General features: G+C 50.3%; 1 protein-coding gene across 2 annotated transcripts in view; it reads right to left on the reverse strand.

Annotated features, from left to right (window-relative positions):
* The window catches only part of CRHR1 (corticotropin releasing hormone receptor 1), a 47,382-nt gene extending 45,976 nt beyond the window's left edge, over window positions 1-1,406 (reverse strand). Inside the window, exon 1 of one of the 2 annotated variants that reach the window (XM_031468782.2) lies at window positions 913-1,406. In XM_031468782.2, coding sequence (XP_031324642.2) covers window positions 913-945 — 33 coding nt within the window. In that variant the 5' untranslated portion in view covers window positions 946-1,406. The remainder of the gene's footprint in view (window positions 1-912) is intronic. The other variant, XM_031468783.2, reaches the window with a different exon arrangement.
* Window positions 1,407-17,825: the final 16,419 nt, after the last annotated feature.

Raw genomic sequence — 17,825 nt, forward strand, 5'->3', positions numbered from 1 at the left:
TCCCCTCCCTCCCTCTGCTGCCTCCTTGCCTACACCCCGCCAGCCCAATCGTTTTGGGAATCGCTCTGCAAAGGGGAAGTGGGGGCTGTCACTAGCGGCGGACTCGGCTGTCGACCCCCTAATCTTTCCCCGGGCTCACGGGCAGTCCCCGCCGCCCCCGAACTTTAGCGAGCAGACGCTGGACGTGCGGCTTTCCTGGCGACTTTCCTAAACTCCGGGCGCCAGAATCGCGTCGCCAGAGCCGGGGCAGGAGCGAGCTGGCGCGGGGACCCGTGAGTGCAAAGGCTGGGAGAGCGAGAGCTGGGCTCCCGCGGGCGGGCCGGCGGCGGCGGAGGAACGGTAACCACCGCCGGATGCACCGTTTGCTCCCCAGAGATTGCGATATTGATTCAGGGCTCGAAGGCGCCGGGGACATTTATCTCCCTGGACTTGCAGAGGCTGGAAGGAGAGCCCAGGAACAGGGCGAAGGCGTGCAGAGTTGGAAAGCAGATGAGAGGGTGCTGGGGGCCGTGGGAAACCCCTCTCCAGAGCCTCCTACCCCGGGAACCTGGTTTACACGGGAGGGGTGGGAGGAGGAACAATGCATCGGTTCCCAAAGCCAAGAGCGATTCCCCGCGCAGAGCTGGTTAGCCGGGTGGGCGGACCCCCTCCTCCGCCAACATCCCGGCAGCTTCGCCACAACGATTTCTTTTCCCCTACCCTCAGAGTTCTCCCCCCACAGCCGAATGCCTGCTCCAAAGGTCCAGGAAGAGGGAGTTGGGCCGCCCTTCAAACCGCGGTCGCCCCCGGACCTCGGCACAGTTCTGCTCGGTGACACCCACCCCCTCCGCGTATCACACTCACAGCCCACCAAGCCCCGCGCGCCGGGAGCTGGGGGCGCCCGCGCTCGAACGCTGACCGGCTTGCTCTTACCTTGACGAGCCGGAGCTGCGGGCGCCGTCCCATCCTCGGGCTCGCTCCGTCACCGTCCTGGATACCTGGGTTCCTCGGACATCCCAGAGGGGGCGGCGGGCGGTTGCCGGCTCTGGCAGCGTGGAGTGGGCTGCCGGGCTCCTGTGTAGCTGCCCGGCGCTGAGGTGCCCGGCTCCGCGCTCTCGGGCCCCGCAGCCCGGCCCAGCAGGCTCTCGTCTCCTTCCCGGGCAAGTCCGGCCGCCGTTTCCCGACTCAGCCCGGCCAGCAGCTGCCTCTCGCCCGCGCGGAGCCCGCCTCGCCCCCGCCGCCTCCCCCTAGATCCGCGCCGCTATTAGCCTCGGCTCCCCGCCCCCTCGCTTGGGCGTCCCCTTCCCTCCCCTTTTCTCTCCTCCCTTCCCCTCCGGTCCCTCCTCCTGGCCTCGCCCCTCTGCTCCCTCTCCCACCCCGCCTCCCCTGTCCCTTCCCCTTTCTGGGGCCGGCTTCCCGCGCCCTCACGGCGCTGACCCCCTTTCCCTGCGCCCGGGTTTGCGGCAATCGGCGGGGCGCGCTGGCAGTCCTGGCGGCCGCCGCAGCCCGGGGAGAAGCTGGAGACTGTAGGGCGGGGGTGGGGGGAGCGGGAGAGGAGCCAGCCTCCCGTCTCCAGCCCGATTTCAGGCTGGGGCCTGGAGAGTCCAAAGGAGTCTGGGGAGACTTGATGCGGGCATGTGAATCTCTAAGAATGCAGCTATTGGAGGCTGGGGACTAGGGCAGCTCGGATTGAGCAGAGCTGCCACGTTAACCGGGTGAAGCTAGGAACTGCGTTCGGGCAGTTCCCGCCCTGAAGCCGGCCAGGAGAAGATCCCCGCCGCCCCTACTTCAGCAGGGCGGAGATGTTGGGCCCGATCCCCCGCGCTTTTTGCACTGATGTGCCAGGTGCGCGCAGAGACTCTAAAGCTCTGCGGAAGGAACCCTTCTCATTCATTCATTGTCATTCATTCATTCGTTCGTTCATCCATCCATTCATTCTACAAACTAAGCGACCGTCCAGTTTGGTCCCGGCAAGGGGCTGAACCTGGGATCCCCAAGACGAGGGGAGATGGCGGTGCCCTGCAGAACTAGCGGGCGTCTGAAACCCGTGGAGGGGAAAGCCGAGCACGCATTGCGCTATTGAGGGGAAAGCAGTTAGGAATCCAACGGGCTTGGTGAGGAGGAGGCCACAGCGCCCCCTCTCGGCAGAGCCCTCAGGGTAGGGTGAGCCGCTCCGACAGACCTCCCCGCCTTTATCCAGCTTGACTCCCTAGTTCCCAATTCCGTCCCCTGCTGGGCGAAGCAGCTCCCGCTTCCTCCAGCCCCTTAAACTCTCCCCTCCAGCCCTTCCAGTTGGACAGAACTTTTGCCTTCTCCTATCTTTCCCCTCCTCCTGCCGGAGCTGAAAAGGGAGGTAAAGAAATGACTACCCCACAGAGCCTCCTCGGCCTGCAGCGCCAACCGAAGCACCCCGAGCGGAGCACGGTCCCAGAGTGGTTGTCAGCCGGCGTTGTAATCAAACTCTGAACCTAACTGCCCTGGATTCTGTGTCCTGCTGCACCCCTGCCTCCTTCCCTCCACCCACATCTCATCACATTGAGCAAAAGCCGGTGCATTCATGGGTCCAACTGGTTCTTCGTTTAGGAGTTACTGTAAAAGGTCGTATGAGGAAACTGAGGCTCACAGAGAAGTGGTGACCGGTCCAAAGCTACATAGCTGGTAAGCCTAGTCCACAGCCTCCTGATTCCCACCTCAAAGTGCCTTTTGAGCTGGACTCTGACGGGGATTGGGGCTCTGAAGTGGGGAGGAGCAGTGCCCAGGAAGCCATCTGGTCACTCTGCCTTAGCCATTGGGTGGCACTTTCTAAATGAAGCACACAGTCCCAAGTCTTGAAGAACCCCCAGCTGGTTAGTGTCCCAGAGGTGGTCATATTGAGCTTGGCACAGACTCACCCCAACCAATACCAGAAGAGACGGATGCACCAACCAGATTGCCAAATGCACTTTTCTCAACAAAAATTAAATACAGAGTTGTCCAGTGTAGCACAGGTTCTGGAGTCAGCCTAAGTTTGAGTCTTAGCTCTTCCGCTTACACGCTGTATAAATCTGAAAAATGATTTAATACTGCCTCATCTATAAAATAGGGGAAGGAATACCTACCTCACAGTGTTGTTGAGAGGTTTTAGAAAGTTAATAATTGTAAATGACTTGGAACGGTGTCCAGCACATAGCAAGGGCTTATTGAAGGTTACCTGTAATCACCATCATCATCATCATCATCAAGTGGACCAGATGCTCAAATGCATGGGCAGCACAGCCCCTCCCTCTAGGCAGTGTAAAGCAGAGTTCTTGATTAGAAGGTAACAGCAGCAATGGACTATGGAAACAGTGGAGAGGGAGCTGGCGGGTCCTCAGGGAGGTTTGCCCAGGCCCTGCAGAGGCCTTGCTCCCCAGCCCTACTTGACCTTGGAGCTGACTCTCCAGGGACCAGACAGTTCCAGATTTCCAGATTCTGTTTCTCTCTGCTTAATAAACACAATTTCACCTTTCTGAGCCCCTTCACCCTCCCCTTGACATGATCTTTAAATATGCTAATGCTATCGATTAGGCTGTAATCAAGTCTTGCTCTTCTGGCTTTTTTAGACCTTCTCTTTCTAAAGGAGCATCTACCTAAAGGGGCATCTATAGATTTCACATTTCACATTTCACCCCCTCCCAGTTGACTATGTTGATTTCATTGACTTAACCTCCACATTCCCCCCACCCCAGGTAAAAAGAGGAGCCTTCTGTATCACTCCATTACGTTCTTATTTATAGTTTTGGCCTTGACCATCCCAGGGAGGTTATGAGAGGCTCATGTTTAACACCCCTTCTGTAAAAGTATCCCATATCCCCTTTCATTTGTCCTGAAATTGCTTCTTTCCACCTTCAAGAGCCCAGCTCTCATCTGCTCAGCTTGGTGAGGATGCCAGGGCCCAGGGCCTTCCCTGCATTTCCTCCCCTCAGCCCCAGCCACTCCAGCCAACCAGCTCAATGGCTCAGGATGTACTCCTTAGGCAGCCTCTCCAACCCTCCTCAGGACACCTCCTGCTCCATCTCAGCATCCTCTTCCCAGCCAGACCCCTCCCAAACTCTTTGACCCCTCCCTTACTCTTTCCTCTTCCTGTCCAGGCCCAGACCAAAGTCAGCTTTCATTCAGTGAACCTGACAGATTTGAAAGAAAAGAGAAATATGAGGAATCTAAATCAGAATAAAAGACAATTCCACGTCCTTCCAAACAGTAGGAGAGACAGATAGGAGAACAAATAGTAATGGGTGGGACCCAGCAAAGGAGGGCTGAGCACGCCCCCTCTGCCTGTGGGGTTTTGTTGGCTTTAACCATGGGCATCCCAGTGAGGTTGATGGTTTGGAACTGTATTTCTTAGACTGCTTGTGATGAAGAACCAGTTCTTGATTTTTAAATTTCTCATCTGTTGCAGAATGATACTATTGCAACATACAGTGGGAATAAATTATTAGAATAAATGAAATAAAAAATAAAGACATACAAAATAGAAGTCCAAATTTCAGAACGATTAGATTCAGTGGACATAAAACTACTCTGTCAAATTGCTTTAAAATGCCTACCAGCTTACTTTCAGTCTCTGCACCTGTCTTGTCACAGACTGGCAACAAATAGTTTGCAGGCAGATCATGCTTGGAGTAGCACTACAATGCTTCTGGAAGTATGAGGTCAGGAAAACGGCCTCATGGAGGGAGCAACTTATAAAATCACATAAACATAGAGGGAGATGGTGTTAATTACTCAATTCATCTGTGCATTCATTCAACAAATGTTTAATGAGCAACAACTATATACCAATCACTGTTGGATGCCCAAGCTAATAAAGATTAATATAGCAAGGCCTTAGCCCTCAAGATGTTCAGACTGGAAGGGAGACAACCACTTTGATAAATAGTTAAAAGCTAGTGAAATTAGGTCAACAATAGACCAGGCACCATGGGTACAGAGGCAGAAATATTAATTCTGCCCAGGGCCAACAGGGGAAGGTCTACCGAGGAAGTGATATTGTGCTGGGGTCTGGAGGCAGAGAGGCAGCTGTTCAGTTCCACGTGGCCATCCGGCACTCAATAAATGAGCTAATTTGTGTAAAGGCCTTAGGGCAGTGCCTGGCACATAGTGAGTGCTTCAAAAGTATTTGCTGTTTTTATTATTAAATCTTATAAATTATCATCAGCATCAGCATCGTCCTCATCCACCTAGATTTACCCAGCGCTGTGCTTAACTTAGACTTGGGATTGTGGGGTTGTAGGTAGCTCAACTGGGGGAAAAGGGTGACCTTGACTCACACCCTTTGTCAGAGGAAAGACCTTCTGGAGAATGTGGGTTGAGAGTTGGTACTGAAGGACGTGGGTGTGGACAAGTGAAGATGAGAGGGAGACCTTATAGGCAGGAGAGTCCCTTAGAGACACAGCCAGGGGAGGAGACTGCTTTAACGGGGACAAGCAATGGAGGTGCAGTGACTGGGTGATATTACTCATTCTCTCATTTAGAACAACATATAATAACAGTACTAATTAGGATTTGTATGGCAATTTGTGCCTCATAACAAACATTTTCTCATTTAATCGTTCTAACAACCCCGTAGAGGAGGTGTTAGTAGTCACTTTACAGATGAGAAAGCTGAACTCAGAGGTTGATACCGTGCCCAAGGTCACACAGCTGGCTTTAGTACAGTCAGGATTCCAGCCCATGTTCCCAGATCCCACTCCAGACATTTTCCAGTGTACTATGGTGGGGTGACCTGAGCCTAGCCCCGCAGGGAGCTGTGATACCACCTATAGGAGGCCCTGGCTCCAGAAAAATGATGCTCAGGACCAGTCTTTCCCTTTTTCTTTTCCTGGGAGATGCAGAGGCAAGCCACACAACAGAGCCTGACAGTGACCATAGACAAGGGTGGGCCGCTAGGTCACAAAGACTCCTCAGGTGACCTCCTCCTCCTCCTGAGTCTGAGTTTGTATTAATCCAGGGCAAATATGCTTACTTTGGGCACAATTGCCGTATTTTTGCATGTATTAAGTGTGGCCAAGAGGGCCACTGAAGTTTGTTTTTAAGGAAATTTTTTAAAGGTGTACTGAAGTAAGAAGGGTTAACACCCGGGGAAGGAAGTGAAAACAGATCAGAGGTGCCAGCCAGAAGCGCAGAGTCTAAAGGAAGGGCACACACTCACATACCTTTACAGAGAGATAACGTCCCTTTAGCCTAGACTAGAGGATCTCAACTAGGGGTGCCTCTCCCTCCCAGGTGATGTTTAGCAATGTCTAGAGACGTTTTTGGTTGTCACAACTGAGTGAGAGCTCCTGCCATTTAGTGGGTAGAGGCCAGGTATGCCACTAAATATCCTACAAAGCATAGGACAGCCTCCACAAAATACACTTATCTGATTCAACATATCCACAGTGCTGAGACTGAGGAACTGAGGCCCTAGACAAGAGTTTGGTGCCATGGACAGCAGAAACTCTGGCTTTCCGTGGGGCTATGATCCAAACCTAGACTTTCTACTCCGTCTGAAAATCACAGAAGGGCAAAGGTTTCCCACTCTACACTTCTTGAACTCCATCATTTCCAAAACACTGAGGCCCCAAGGAAGGCACTGGGGTAATACCAATGGTGGGGGCACCCTGCTTAAGGCCACGCAGCTGGTAGTTGACAGAGCCAGAACTTGAGGACTCTGGGGTTTTCGTGAACGTTCCTCACCTCTCTGCCAGGCTACCGCCCAGTCCTCTCCCCTCATCACCTCTTTTGTAGGTATAGTTTGTCCTTTTTTTCCTATTCATAAAATCCCATTTAGAACTAATAGAGTTCTCATAGAAATCTGCTAGTCTAATAAGCAAGGTGCTATTATTTCCATTTTACAGATTGCTAATTGAAGTCTAGAGGTTAAATATACAATGTGCCTATCTGTTTGCCTGAAGAGCCTTGAACTCTGGAGGGCCGACAACTCCCCATTCATCTCAGCAGTCCCAGCCCCTGGTCAAGTCCTGTGTCTCAGCAGATGCCAAATGAAATGTTTCCAGTTAATAGTCAGTTTTACTGTGGATTAGACCCCAGGCTCCTGCCTCCAGAGCATAATACTCTGTAGGCATCCATTCTTTTCTGGGTCCCTCTCACCCCCAGTGAGGCACCCCCTCTTCTAGAGTTTGACCTCGCCCCAGCTCTGAATGGGAGCTCCCCAGAACAGACAGTTATGGCTTCTTGGTGGGAAACCACAGAACTGAGCCTCAGTGAGACCTGTTCACTCCTTCCCTCCTCTTTCCTCAGGGTCTCAGGGTGGATCAGATTCTCCCTCCATGTCCCTGGGGATGTCTGCACTACCTCCTGAGATGTCCACACAAACTAGCCACCCTGACCTTCCCTGGTGGCTTACAAGTCGCAGAACAAGACAAAGAGAGACCGAGGAGACCTATCAACCAATGCAATATATGGACCTCATTTGGACCCCGATGCTAACAAATTGTAAACAAACGAAAAACCCACCTATAAATAATTGGAAATGTGAATTCTGATTAAACATTTAAAGTATGATAACAGCATTGTGGTTATGTACTTAAAATGAGTCATAGTCTTTTAGAGACACAAACTGAAATATTTACAGGTGAAATGACATGATGTCTGGGATTTGCTTTGAAGTAATATGGGAAGGGAGGAAGTGGATGAGGATAGTCATGAAACAAGATTGGCCATGGGTTGTTAATTTCTGAATCTGGGTTATGGGTACATGGGGGTTTATGATAACATTTTGTCTATTTTTATGTATTTAAAAAATTCACAGCATGCGACAGTTGCCTGGGCCCACTTACAGAGTATGCAGACCAGGGTTTCCAAATCATTTTTTGTAGAACCTTAAGATTGCAAAAAGATACTTCAGGGACTGATGCTCGAGATGGGGGTGGGAGGAGGAAGCGGTGATAAGGAGACTGGGGAGAAGGCTCTGAGGCTACACTTTTGTTTGAACCAGTTTTTTTTTTTTTTAAATTTATTATTTTTTTTTGTAGGGGGAGGTAATTAGGTCTATTTGCTTATTTATTTTTAGAGGATGTGCCGGGGATTGAACCCAGGACCTCATGCATGCTAAGCTTGCGCTCTACCACTTGAGATATACCTTCTCCCCTTGAACCAGTTTTATACCCTGGAGTTGTACAGGAGATCTCATTTTGGGAAAAGGGTTTTTCTCAGAAAAGAAAGCAATTTTTCTAAGACCAGGTGGGTTGTGGCAGAGCTGGACAGAGCCCCGTCTTCTGACTCTGACTCCTGCACTCTGCACTGCACCACACGGCTGTCCTCAGGCCTGGCTGATGCCCCACAGGACTCAGGGGACCTGAGGCCTAGGTTTAGTGAGCCAACCCAAGATGAGGGATGGGCCACGCCCCGCCTGCCCTGAGGTGCCCCAGTGGACATGAAGCTTCCATGGGCCACTTATTGCTTGATATCCAAAGTCAGGCCTGTGGCTCAGAGCCAGCCTCAGCCTTGCTGGCTGCCATCTGGCCAAGCCCCAGGGGCTCACCTGGATGGGAGCCAGAACCTCCAGGCATTCCTGAACTAGAGAAGTGCTGACCAGGGCTCAGCCCACCCGCCACATATCAGCCCACCCCAGAAGAAGGCCTGGTGCTTGCCCCTTCCCAAGTCTCTACTGCATGAGAGGACTTTTGGAAGCTGGCCAGATGGTTCCATCTGGATGTGGTCAGGAGCAAGGGGTGATAAAGGCTGAAGTTATTGGGTCCCACCAGCAGGTCATGTTGAGGAGGAACACAGAGGGCTCCTGAGTCCGAGGCAGAGAAGGGGAGAAAGAGGGGAAATTACCTGAGACACGTAGGAAATCCATTCACAGGAAACAGCCTGATAGGACTCCTGAGCTCACAGAGGAAGATTAGGCGTGTTGGCGATGAAGGAGGCCGTGCTGGCTGTGCACAGGATCTCCCATTTGCCCCTCCACACCCACCCTCCACCTTTCCCTACCTGCTGTCCACCCCATGCCACTGGTGTGAACTGCACCAATGGGCTGCCTCACCCTCCCACTTCCCGTTGGGTTTAGCCAATAGGAAGCCCCAGCTGCAGATCAGCAGCAGGGAGGTGACATGGGGTATTTAACCCACCAGCTGTCTCCCTGGGGGGTGGCCATGGGCAGGCTGTGTCCCTTGACAGGGGGTCCTGGATACTGTCATGGCAGCCTCTCTGCATCACTCTCCTTCAGGGTTCTGGTAATCTTGCCCTCTTCCCACCCGCTCTCTAGCCCCATGATCCTTGTGGTTTCCCCATCCTGTGCAAATCTTTCTAAACAATCTCTTTAATAAACCCATCTCAATTAGCCAGGTTCAGATAGGCTATTCATTTCCTTGCGAAGAACTTGATTGATGCAGGCTGCTTAGAATCTGAGTTTGCAAATGTGATTGCACAATGAATCTTTTTTTGTGAGTAACCCTAGTGAACTAGAGGGTTGATGAGGCCTCCCTGGGGGGCCTGACTGGACAGAGAGGGCAAAAGGTGAAGGCAGGATGTGAGGCAACCAAAACAAATGAGCAGACACCCCAGAGGAGGGCATCTGGCTAGAGGTGTGGTTGGTAAATGTATCAGGAGGAGACCTGAGGGTCTTCCGCAAACCTCACTGGAAGGATATTGTTATGGGGCAGGGAAGGGCTGGAGGTGGAGGGGTCCAGGGAAAATAGCAGCGAGGCTAGGCTCTGCCCGTCTCTCTCTAGCTGTGCTAAGAAAGACAGCTGTGCACAGCACAACTTCATGGGTGCCCTGGGGGCCTGGGCCTATGGCTGCTGAACTCCCAAGGATGAGCCCCATTGGCTGGACAAGAAATTCCTGCCCAACCTACCTTCCTCTCCTTGCTCTGAGTTCCCCTGGAAGCAACCTGCTGGAGCCAGAATGAATCCTGGACACTGCCAAGCTCCCTGCCTTGGCACTTTTCCTCAAGCTGTGCCAGCTGCTTGGAGTGCTCTGACCCTCTCCAGGACAGCTAGACTCACTCCTGAACTGCCACAGCACTCCAGGACAGCCCACCTCTCTCCTCCATCAGTTCCCATCTTACATTAGGGATGTGTTGGCAAATTTGCCTGCCAGCCCTTGCCCAGTCATCCACTTGCCGTGTGATTTTGGGCAAGTCAGGTCTCCTCTTTGGATTTTAGTTTCCCTGTCTGTGAAAGGGCAGTGGTAGTGATGGTATATTAGGGAAAGTCTCCTGCGCTTTGCAGACTTGCATAAATCCACGGATCGATGTCTTCTGTCCCACTGATAGACGATGCCAAAGTAGAGAGCACGCTTCACTCATTCATTCTGGTATTCCCCACGGCACCTAGCAGAGGGGCCCAGTGGGTAAGGGTTGGTGGATGGGTGGTGGGTGGATGATAAATCTCCCTAGAGTGGAGAAAGGCAATTCATTCCATGGCTCTAAGTTAATAGAAATGTCCCCTGGGAACGTCCCACCTCCTGACTAATCCTGCATGGTCTCATTTGTTACCTTTCCTGAGCAGGCCATCCCTTGAAAGATGCATCAAGAACCAGCAATAATTGTTATCCTTTAGAGGAACACAAGACCATTGACCACAGTTACTTCTGGTGTGTGAGCTTGGGGGTCTTGGGAGAAAAAAACAAATGTTCCTTGTATTTCCTTGTGTTCTCTTTGGATTATTTTTAAAAGGGTATTAATTTTTTTTTTTTTTTTTTTTTTTGGCGAGGGAGGTAATTAGGCTTATTTACTTATTTATTCTTAGAGGAGGCATTGGGAATTGAACCCAGGACCTCATGCATGCTAAGCATGTGCTCTACTACTTGACCTATATCCTCCTCCCCTCTTTGGGTTATTTTAAAATCCATAAGTCACTTTTAAAACATAAAGAAGTCCTTTTGGAAAAAAGTCATAATTTTTTATGACTTAAAGAATTTTTTAAAGTCATGATAATTATCTGTTTGGTTTCCAAGGAGGGGAATTGGATAGTTGAGGATTGAAGCAGGTGGGGAGCAGGGAGGAGACTCATTGGTCAGCTTATATCCTTTGGTACCTTTGGACTTTTGTACCATGTGTATTCATCATCTATTAAAAAATAAATACAAATTGAGAAATCACTAACCCATATATGGATATTCTTACAGAGAAATGAGGCCCTTTCACATGCAGTAGCTTACTTAACCTTCATCACAACCCTAAGTAGCCATTATTATCCCTATTTTCAGATGAGGAAACCAAGACTCATAGAGGATTAAAGGTTTGCTCAAGTTCCTTAGTTGGTGTGTTGTGGCATTGAGACTTACACTCTGGGTTTCTAATCCTAAAGTAAGCTGCCACTGAGGCTTAGCTTGCCAAATATACTTGCATTACAGGAAAACAAATTGGCATTTTGATGTATGACTCAGTCTCTAGAAGGTTTGTTTAGTGTGAGTCATTCCCACTGAGCTCTGTCTCATTGGAGGCAGCCAAAATAACAAAGTTCCCAATGCTGCAAAGTTGAGGCAGAGACACAGTGGGCTCCCCAGGGCTGAGGAGACCCCAGTAAAATACAGACATGAGCGGATCCCCAGGCCCCCATCACACTTCAGCTCCTCATCTGGCCTCTTTATCTTTGGAAATTTTACCTTAAACCTCACTCTCTCCAGGAAGCTTTTACTGACACCCAAGGCTAGCTCTTTGGGCTTCCCCTTGCCATTCAAAACACCCATGTCCAAAGTCTTGTTTCCCTGCTACACCCTAAGCTCTGTGCCTTGTTCACAAGTACCCTCTAGCACAGCTAGCCCTGGGCCTGGTACACAGCAGGAACTCAATAAATACTTGTCAAATCAATGAATAAACCAATGGCCAGGTCCTTACTCTCCTGGGCTGATCACAGGTGCACGAGTGCAGGCAGGTGGCCACAGTGGATGGGCCCAGATGACTCCTCAGGTGTTCGTGCTTGCTAACTCCAAGTCTCTGGCAGAGGAGGGGTTGTGGGCAAAGTAGCCACTCATCTTGTCAACGAATGAGTGTTTGCCCTTTCCAGGCTGCCCAGCCCCCAGCCCAAATACCCCATAAGGCCCAGGGACTTGGGGGTGGGGGTGCTCTGGTGGGTGGATGAGCCACGGGCCCCTCCCTGAGGTGCAGGTTCCAGCGTGGCTGAGCTCTGGGGGGTTGGGGGGAGTTGAGGTGGCAGTGGAGGGGGAGGGAGCTGTGGGAAGCCTCAAATGGCTCCTAGCCACCCCTGAGTAGTGTCACCTCTGATATTAACTCGGCGGAGCTGTGTCCAAATTGCTCATTTCTGAGTCGCCACCTTTCTCATCTCTCCCTCTATACATCCCTGCCTCACCTCTCTGACCTCCCAAGCTGAGCCACTTCTTCCACAATGACAGGAAGAAACGGAGGCAGAGGGAGACTGAGTTCCATTCTCTCTGGAGCTTGTTCAGATTTTCAATGAGCCATGGCCCGGCTCTCACCCTGACACCAGGCCCTCAGGGCCCCAGCCCATCCTCCCTCTGACATCCCCTCCCTGGCGGGCTCCTCCCCTCCTCCAGCCTCCCCTCCTCCCTTCCCGCCCTCACTCCGACTCAGCCACAGGATATCTGCGCCCCGGCGAATGAATTTCAGCGTTCCGGAAACCCTGGGAAAGCCCAGCCCCACTGGTGAGCTAAAGCTGACTTGGTCTCCAAGCCGAGCTGCTGTATTTATTAACCCTTCACTCCAGCAAGACCGTCATTGACTCCGCAAATGCTTTCTCATCATTATTCCAACACAACCTTTATTAGGCACCTGTTATGGAGGAAGCTTCATGGGAGGAGGGGGCAGTGGGGCTGGGGACACAGCCCTCTTCCTCGTGGGTGTACGGTCTTGCAGGAGCAGCTGCAGTGTAAAGGGCTCTGTGCGAGACAAAGGTCGCCTCTGTGAAGCCAGCAGAGCTGCGGTCTGGTCTGGGTCTTGCCGCCAGCCAGCTGTGTGACCTTGAGTTACTTCCTTCTTCTCTCTGGACCTTGGTAATTCTATTTGTAAAATAAGGAGTTGAACTAGGACAGCATTTTCCCAACTGTAGTTTGCAATCCATTACAGGATGGTAAAATACATTTAATGAGTCAGAACCAGCATTCAAAAAAAAAAAAAAAAAAAAAAAAAGGAGCAACTACACCAGAATCAGAGCACTGCACATAGTAGAGGTAAGCATTACATAAAGAAACTTCTTTCAGTTATTGGTATGTGTACATGTGTGTATTTTGTATCTGTGTGTGTTTACAGGTATACAGTTGAGTGTGTACATGTATGCATTGTGTGCATTGTATGCTTATGTGTATGTGTGTGTGTTGGGTCACAACACAGACTAGATTTCTTATAATGGGTCACAGTCAAAATATTTGGGGTAACGCTGGTTTAGGTGGTCCCTAAGGGTCTTCTGGCTCCAGTACTACATGATTCCAAATGCTGCTGGAAGAGGGACCCTGGGGGACTCATTCTAGTTATGGAACAGGGAAGGCTTCACAGAAGAGATAGTGGCATTTGTACTTTCAAAAATGGATTAGATTTACACCAACAGAGAAATGTGGTGCAGGGACAGAGGGGAGAAGGAGAAGTGGCATTCTAGGCAGGGGCGCCATTGTGAACAAAGGCCCAGTGGTGGGAGTGTGCTTGCTCTGTTTGGAGAACAGGGAGTTGTATAAACCTGGAGCAGAGCATGACTGGGAGGTCTTGAGGTTGGAAAGGTGGGCTGGGGCCACAGCTTGTGAGTACCTTTGGCTTCCACGTGAGGGCTTCTCACAGGTGTGGTGGGGAGCCAGGTGAGGCTCCATGAGGGACCCCAAGACTCCATGTTTCTCCTTCTCTTCCAGGAAAGGACTTTATAGACTCATTTATACTAAGATGTGACTGACTGACAAGACTTCATGAACATTTTATAGGGATAGTTGGTGTTTTACTCTTAGCAAGTGGCTCTAAGAGAGGAATTTCAGAATTTTTAGAGCTAGATAGGACTTTAAAGGAAATGTTAAAGTTGTTTTTATCCTCCCTCCAGAGGAAAAATTAGTACAAAGGGTCTGACAAAGGATTGCCACTCTGCCTGGTGGTCCCTGAGCGGGTATGCACACTGAGGTGTTGGAGTTCAGGAACCTTGGTATTTGTGAGGACATTTGGGACAAAATACCAGAAATTGTGAGTCTGCAATGTCTGACAATCCAAAACCTAAACACGTGGACTATTTAATCCTTTCTTCTGCAGATGAAGAAACTGCAAACTAGAGAGGAGTGACTTGGCCAAGGTGACACCATGGGTTATAATTCATTCCTAGCCCACTGAATGGTGGTGCCCATTGAGGGGTGAGTGAGAGTGTGTGGGTGGAGAAGAGGTGGGATCTAAGGAGGCCAACCAGGGTGTCCTCTGGGAAGGTGGCTGCCTACTCCATAAAGCCTGCACACTTAAAATAAAACAGCTCAGCCTGGCTCCCTGCCCCCACAAAACATGGCCTCCGCCTTGGCCCTGCCAGCTAATTCCTTGACCCTTAATGCCCGCCCCAGTATCAGGGCAGGACCCAGACCCCAGGTTTACCCCCTCCCTAACACCAGCGGAGACTGGATGTTAAACAAGGAAAGGTGAACCCACAAGCTAACTATTTTTAGTCCAAGAATTGGTTGCCAGGGACATTAAGCTAATTCCCTGCCGTATATCAAGAAAGCGACAGTGAAGCCATTTGCAGGGTCTAATTGTGGGGATTTATTGTAAAATGCAACTTGTCAGCTCAGTGCCTGGGGTTCAATCTCCTTGCTGTGGGAATTTGAGCTATCTGCCGATTCCTTGGGTGGAGGGGAAGGGAGTGGGGTGGAGAAAGGGCAGGCACTGTGCTCTGAACCCTGGATAACTCTCAGCTGACCTTGCACCAAGAGTTCTTGAGCCCAGGAGAGGGCAAAGAAGTTAAAACGGACTGAGACTTGACTATGGATCAAGCAAGAAGGGCTGGGGCTGCCAGGCCCACATTTGACAAGACTCAACCTTGACTTTCTTTGTCCCTTCAGATCTGGAAAAGCCTCCTGCAGGAATCACACTGATAACTTTCCTTCCTGGCTGTGGACCATAGCACAGGAGGCCACAGACTTGGGTTACAGCAGGATGGATTTTCAGTTAGACAAAAGGAGGACCTCACTGACATGAGAGTGATTTGATGGAGACAAAGAGGTAATAATGTCTAGTCTTGCTGTCGTTTTTCTGCCCAAAGGAGCCCACAATGTGCCAGGCACGCAGGGGCACCTTGACAGGGTCTTATTTAACCCTCTGTATCCATTGCACATTGCATAGATTTAGAAACTGAGGCTCAGGTGAAGAGACTCACCTGAGGTCGCATGGCAGCCAGGAGAGCAGAATTGGAATTTTAAGCAGAATATATACAACTCCAGAGCTCTGCTCACCAACTCTCACTGACATAGGATCCTAGGAGACAGAAGGAAGGGGTCTTTTTCCCCTTGTTCCTCCACGCCTAGAATTTTGGGCAAAAAACATCCATCCATCCATCCACCCAACAAATGTGCCAGGTGCTGCGTCAGGCCTCTGGGATATAGAAATAGAACACGGCACCCGCCCACAAGGAGCCCACGTGGAGAGGTCATTTCATCCAGCCCCCTGACTCATCTCATCCTCTTCAAAGATAACAGTCTGCATTTCAAACAGCTCAGTAAAGGAAGGGCTGCAAACATCCCTGTGTCAGGAAAATTTGGGAAGATTCTGGTATCCCAAGTAAGGAGTATGGGAAGGACGGCTTGGACTCTTAGCATCTTGGGGGAAGGCTAGACGCAGGCCTACTTTCTTTATTTAGAAATGTGGAGTAATGATGCAGAACCACCTTATGGGAATGTTAAATGAGAAAAGAAAGGTTGAACACCACTGGCCATGGGTTCAACTTTCCTGAGACGAGCTAAATTTGGGTTGATCATTATAGCAAAACTCTGTGATCATGCATCCAGGTATATGGTTACTCTTTACAATTATTTTAAAGTTATATATATATATATATATATATATATATATATATATAGCTACCACAGAACTTGTGCATGCTGCAGAAATCAAAAGGTTCACAGAGGATATCCTGAAATTTTTCCTTCCTTCCCTGCGCTCAGCCTCCTAATTCCTCTCTCCAGAGGCTCCAGGTTTTCAGTTTCCTGGCATACTCCCAGTGACCATCTATTTACATAAACAAGCAATTATGGATGTATATTCTTTTTGTTTCATACAAACCTGATTTTCTGCACTTTGCTATTTTCCACTTAATTTGTCTTGGAGATTATCTCAGATCAGTCCATAAAGAGTGTCCCCATTCATTACTTTTTATGGCTGCATAATAGTCCACTGATGGGATGAACCATGATCTACTCAATTTGTCCCCAGCGATGGACATTTAGATGTTTCTCATCCTTGGCTCTTACAAGCAGTGTTGCAAAACAAACAAACAAAAACCAGCCAAGAACTTCCCAAACACCATAACAGCAAAAACAAAAAAAAACAAAAAAAACACAAAAAAAACCAAAAACCAACTTGTTTGTACATCCTTTGGTGTTTATAAGAGTATATCTATAGGATAAACTTCCAGAAGTAGAACTGCTGGCCCATGAACATGTGCATTTATAACTTTGATACTTATTGCCAAATCATCCCCCAGATAGATTACCTCAGTTTATGCTGTCTTAGGGTGGGCTTCCTCAGAAGCACACCCTGGGATAAGGATTTGAGAGCAGGTGATTTATTTGGGGATGATCCCAGGAAGCCTAGTAGGGAGTAGGGAAGTAAGACAGGGAAGGGGAGGAAGCCAAGCAAGTTACCCCTGTGGTGACTGGAGCTTAATCCCATCGAGGCATTTGGGGAGCCCATGTGGGATGCATGCCTCAGAGTTATTCCAGTGGGAGGTGCGAGGGTAGGACTCCTTAAGAAAAGTGGATGTCCTGTTGCCCCACACCTTCACCAAAGACATGTAGCTATTCTGGAAGCCCAGTCCTCCTTCCCGTGACACCCCAACCCCTTGCCCCGTCCTGCTGCCCCATCCCAGGCTGACATCTGATCGGCTGCCCTTGCAGGGTCCCTCCTGGCTGCTGAGCCCTGGAGAAGGTCCAGAGGCATGTCTGGGGTACCTAAATGCTAGGCTCCCTAAAAGGAAGCTATCTCAGGCCTTTCCTTTGTGCCCTGAGCCCACCTTCTGGGCATTAGTACAGAAAGTGCTCATGCCATAATTATTTAATTGGTCCAAGATAAGATTCTTTGTTCCCCAGAACCCAAACCCTGCATGTGAACCCCGTGAAGGGGCAAGGTCATGCGCTGAGGACACAAACATAAAGGCCTGTGGAAGCAGGTGGGCAGGGCTGTGCAGCGGAGGTAGGGTTGGCCCTCAGGGCCCCAGGACCCTTTCCCCTCCTCTCCTGGCTCCCTACTCCTGCTCTCCCAACCCTCTCCCCATCAGGCTGGGACAGAGCTCCAGCCCCGGCCCCCACCTGAGGCCCCTGAAGAAAGCTGTGGAGAAGGGGGCACTAAGGGGAGCAAACCACCTGTCCAGTAAGTTGCTGATGAACTGCTCTGTGGTGACTTCTCACCTGCTCTCAGGATGCTGTGCCTTCACTTGCCTTGTTTAATGATGGCTACCCTCCCTGCTAGAACATTAGCAGTCAGCCTCAGATGAAAAGGGGTAAGAGGAAGCACAATACTCTACCCAGGAGGCTCAGACCAAGACCATGGTCAGGGGTATTTGCCCATAAACTAAACCTGCAGCCTTCAGTGACATAAACAAGGCATTAAGGTGGGAACAGAAATGACCACCCTGACACTGACTGAACCATGCGGACATATTAGCTACGACCCCTTCTACCCAAGTCCTTTTTCTGCTTGACTGTTAAGAGAAATGCAAGAGAGAAAACCCAGCACT

The sequence above is a fragment of the Camelus dromedarius genome, chromosome 16 (genome assembly GCF_036321535.1).
Source record: "Camelus dromedarius isolate mCamDro1 chromosome 16, mCamDro1.pat, whole genome shotgun sequence".
NCBI classification, from domain to species: domain Eukaryota; kingdom Metazoa; phylum Chordata; class Mammalia; order Artiodactyla; family Camelidae; genus Camelus; species Camelus dromedarius.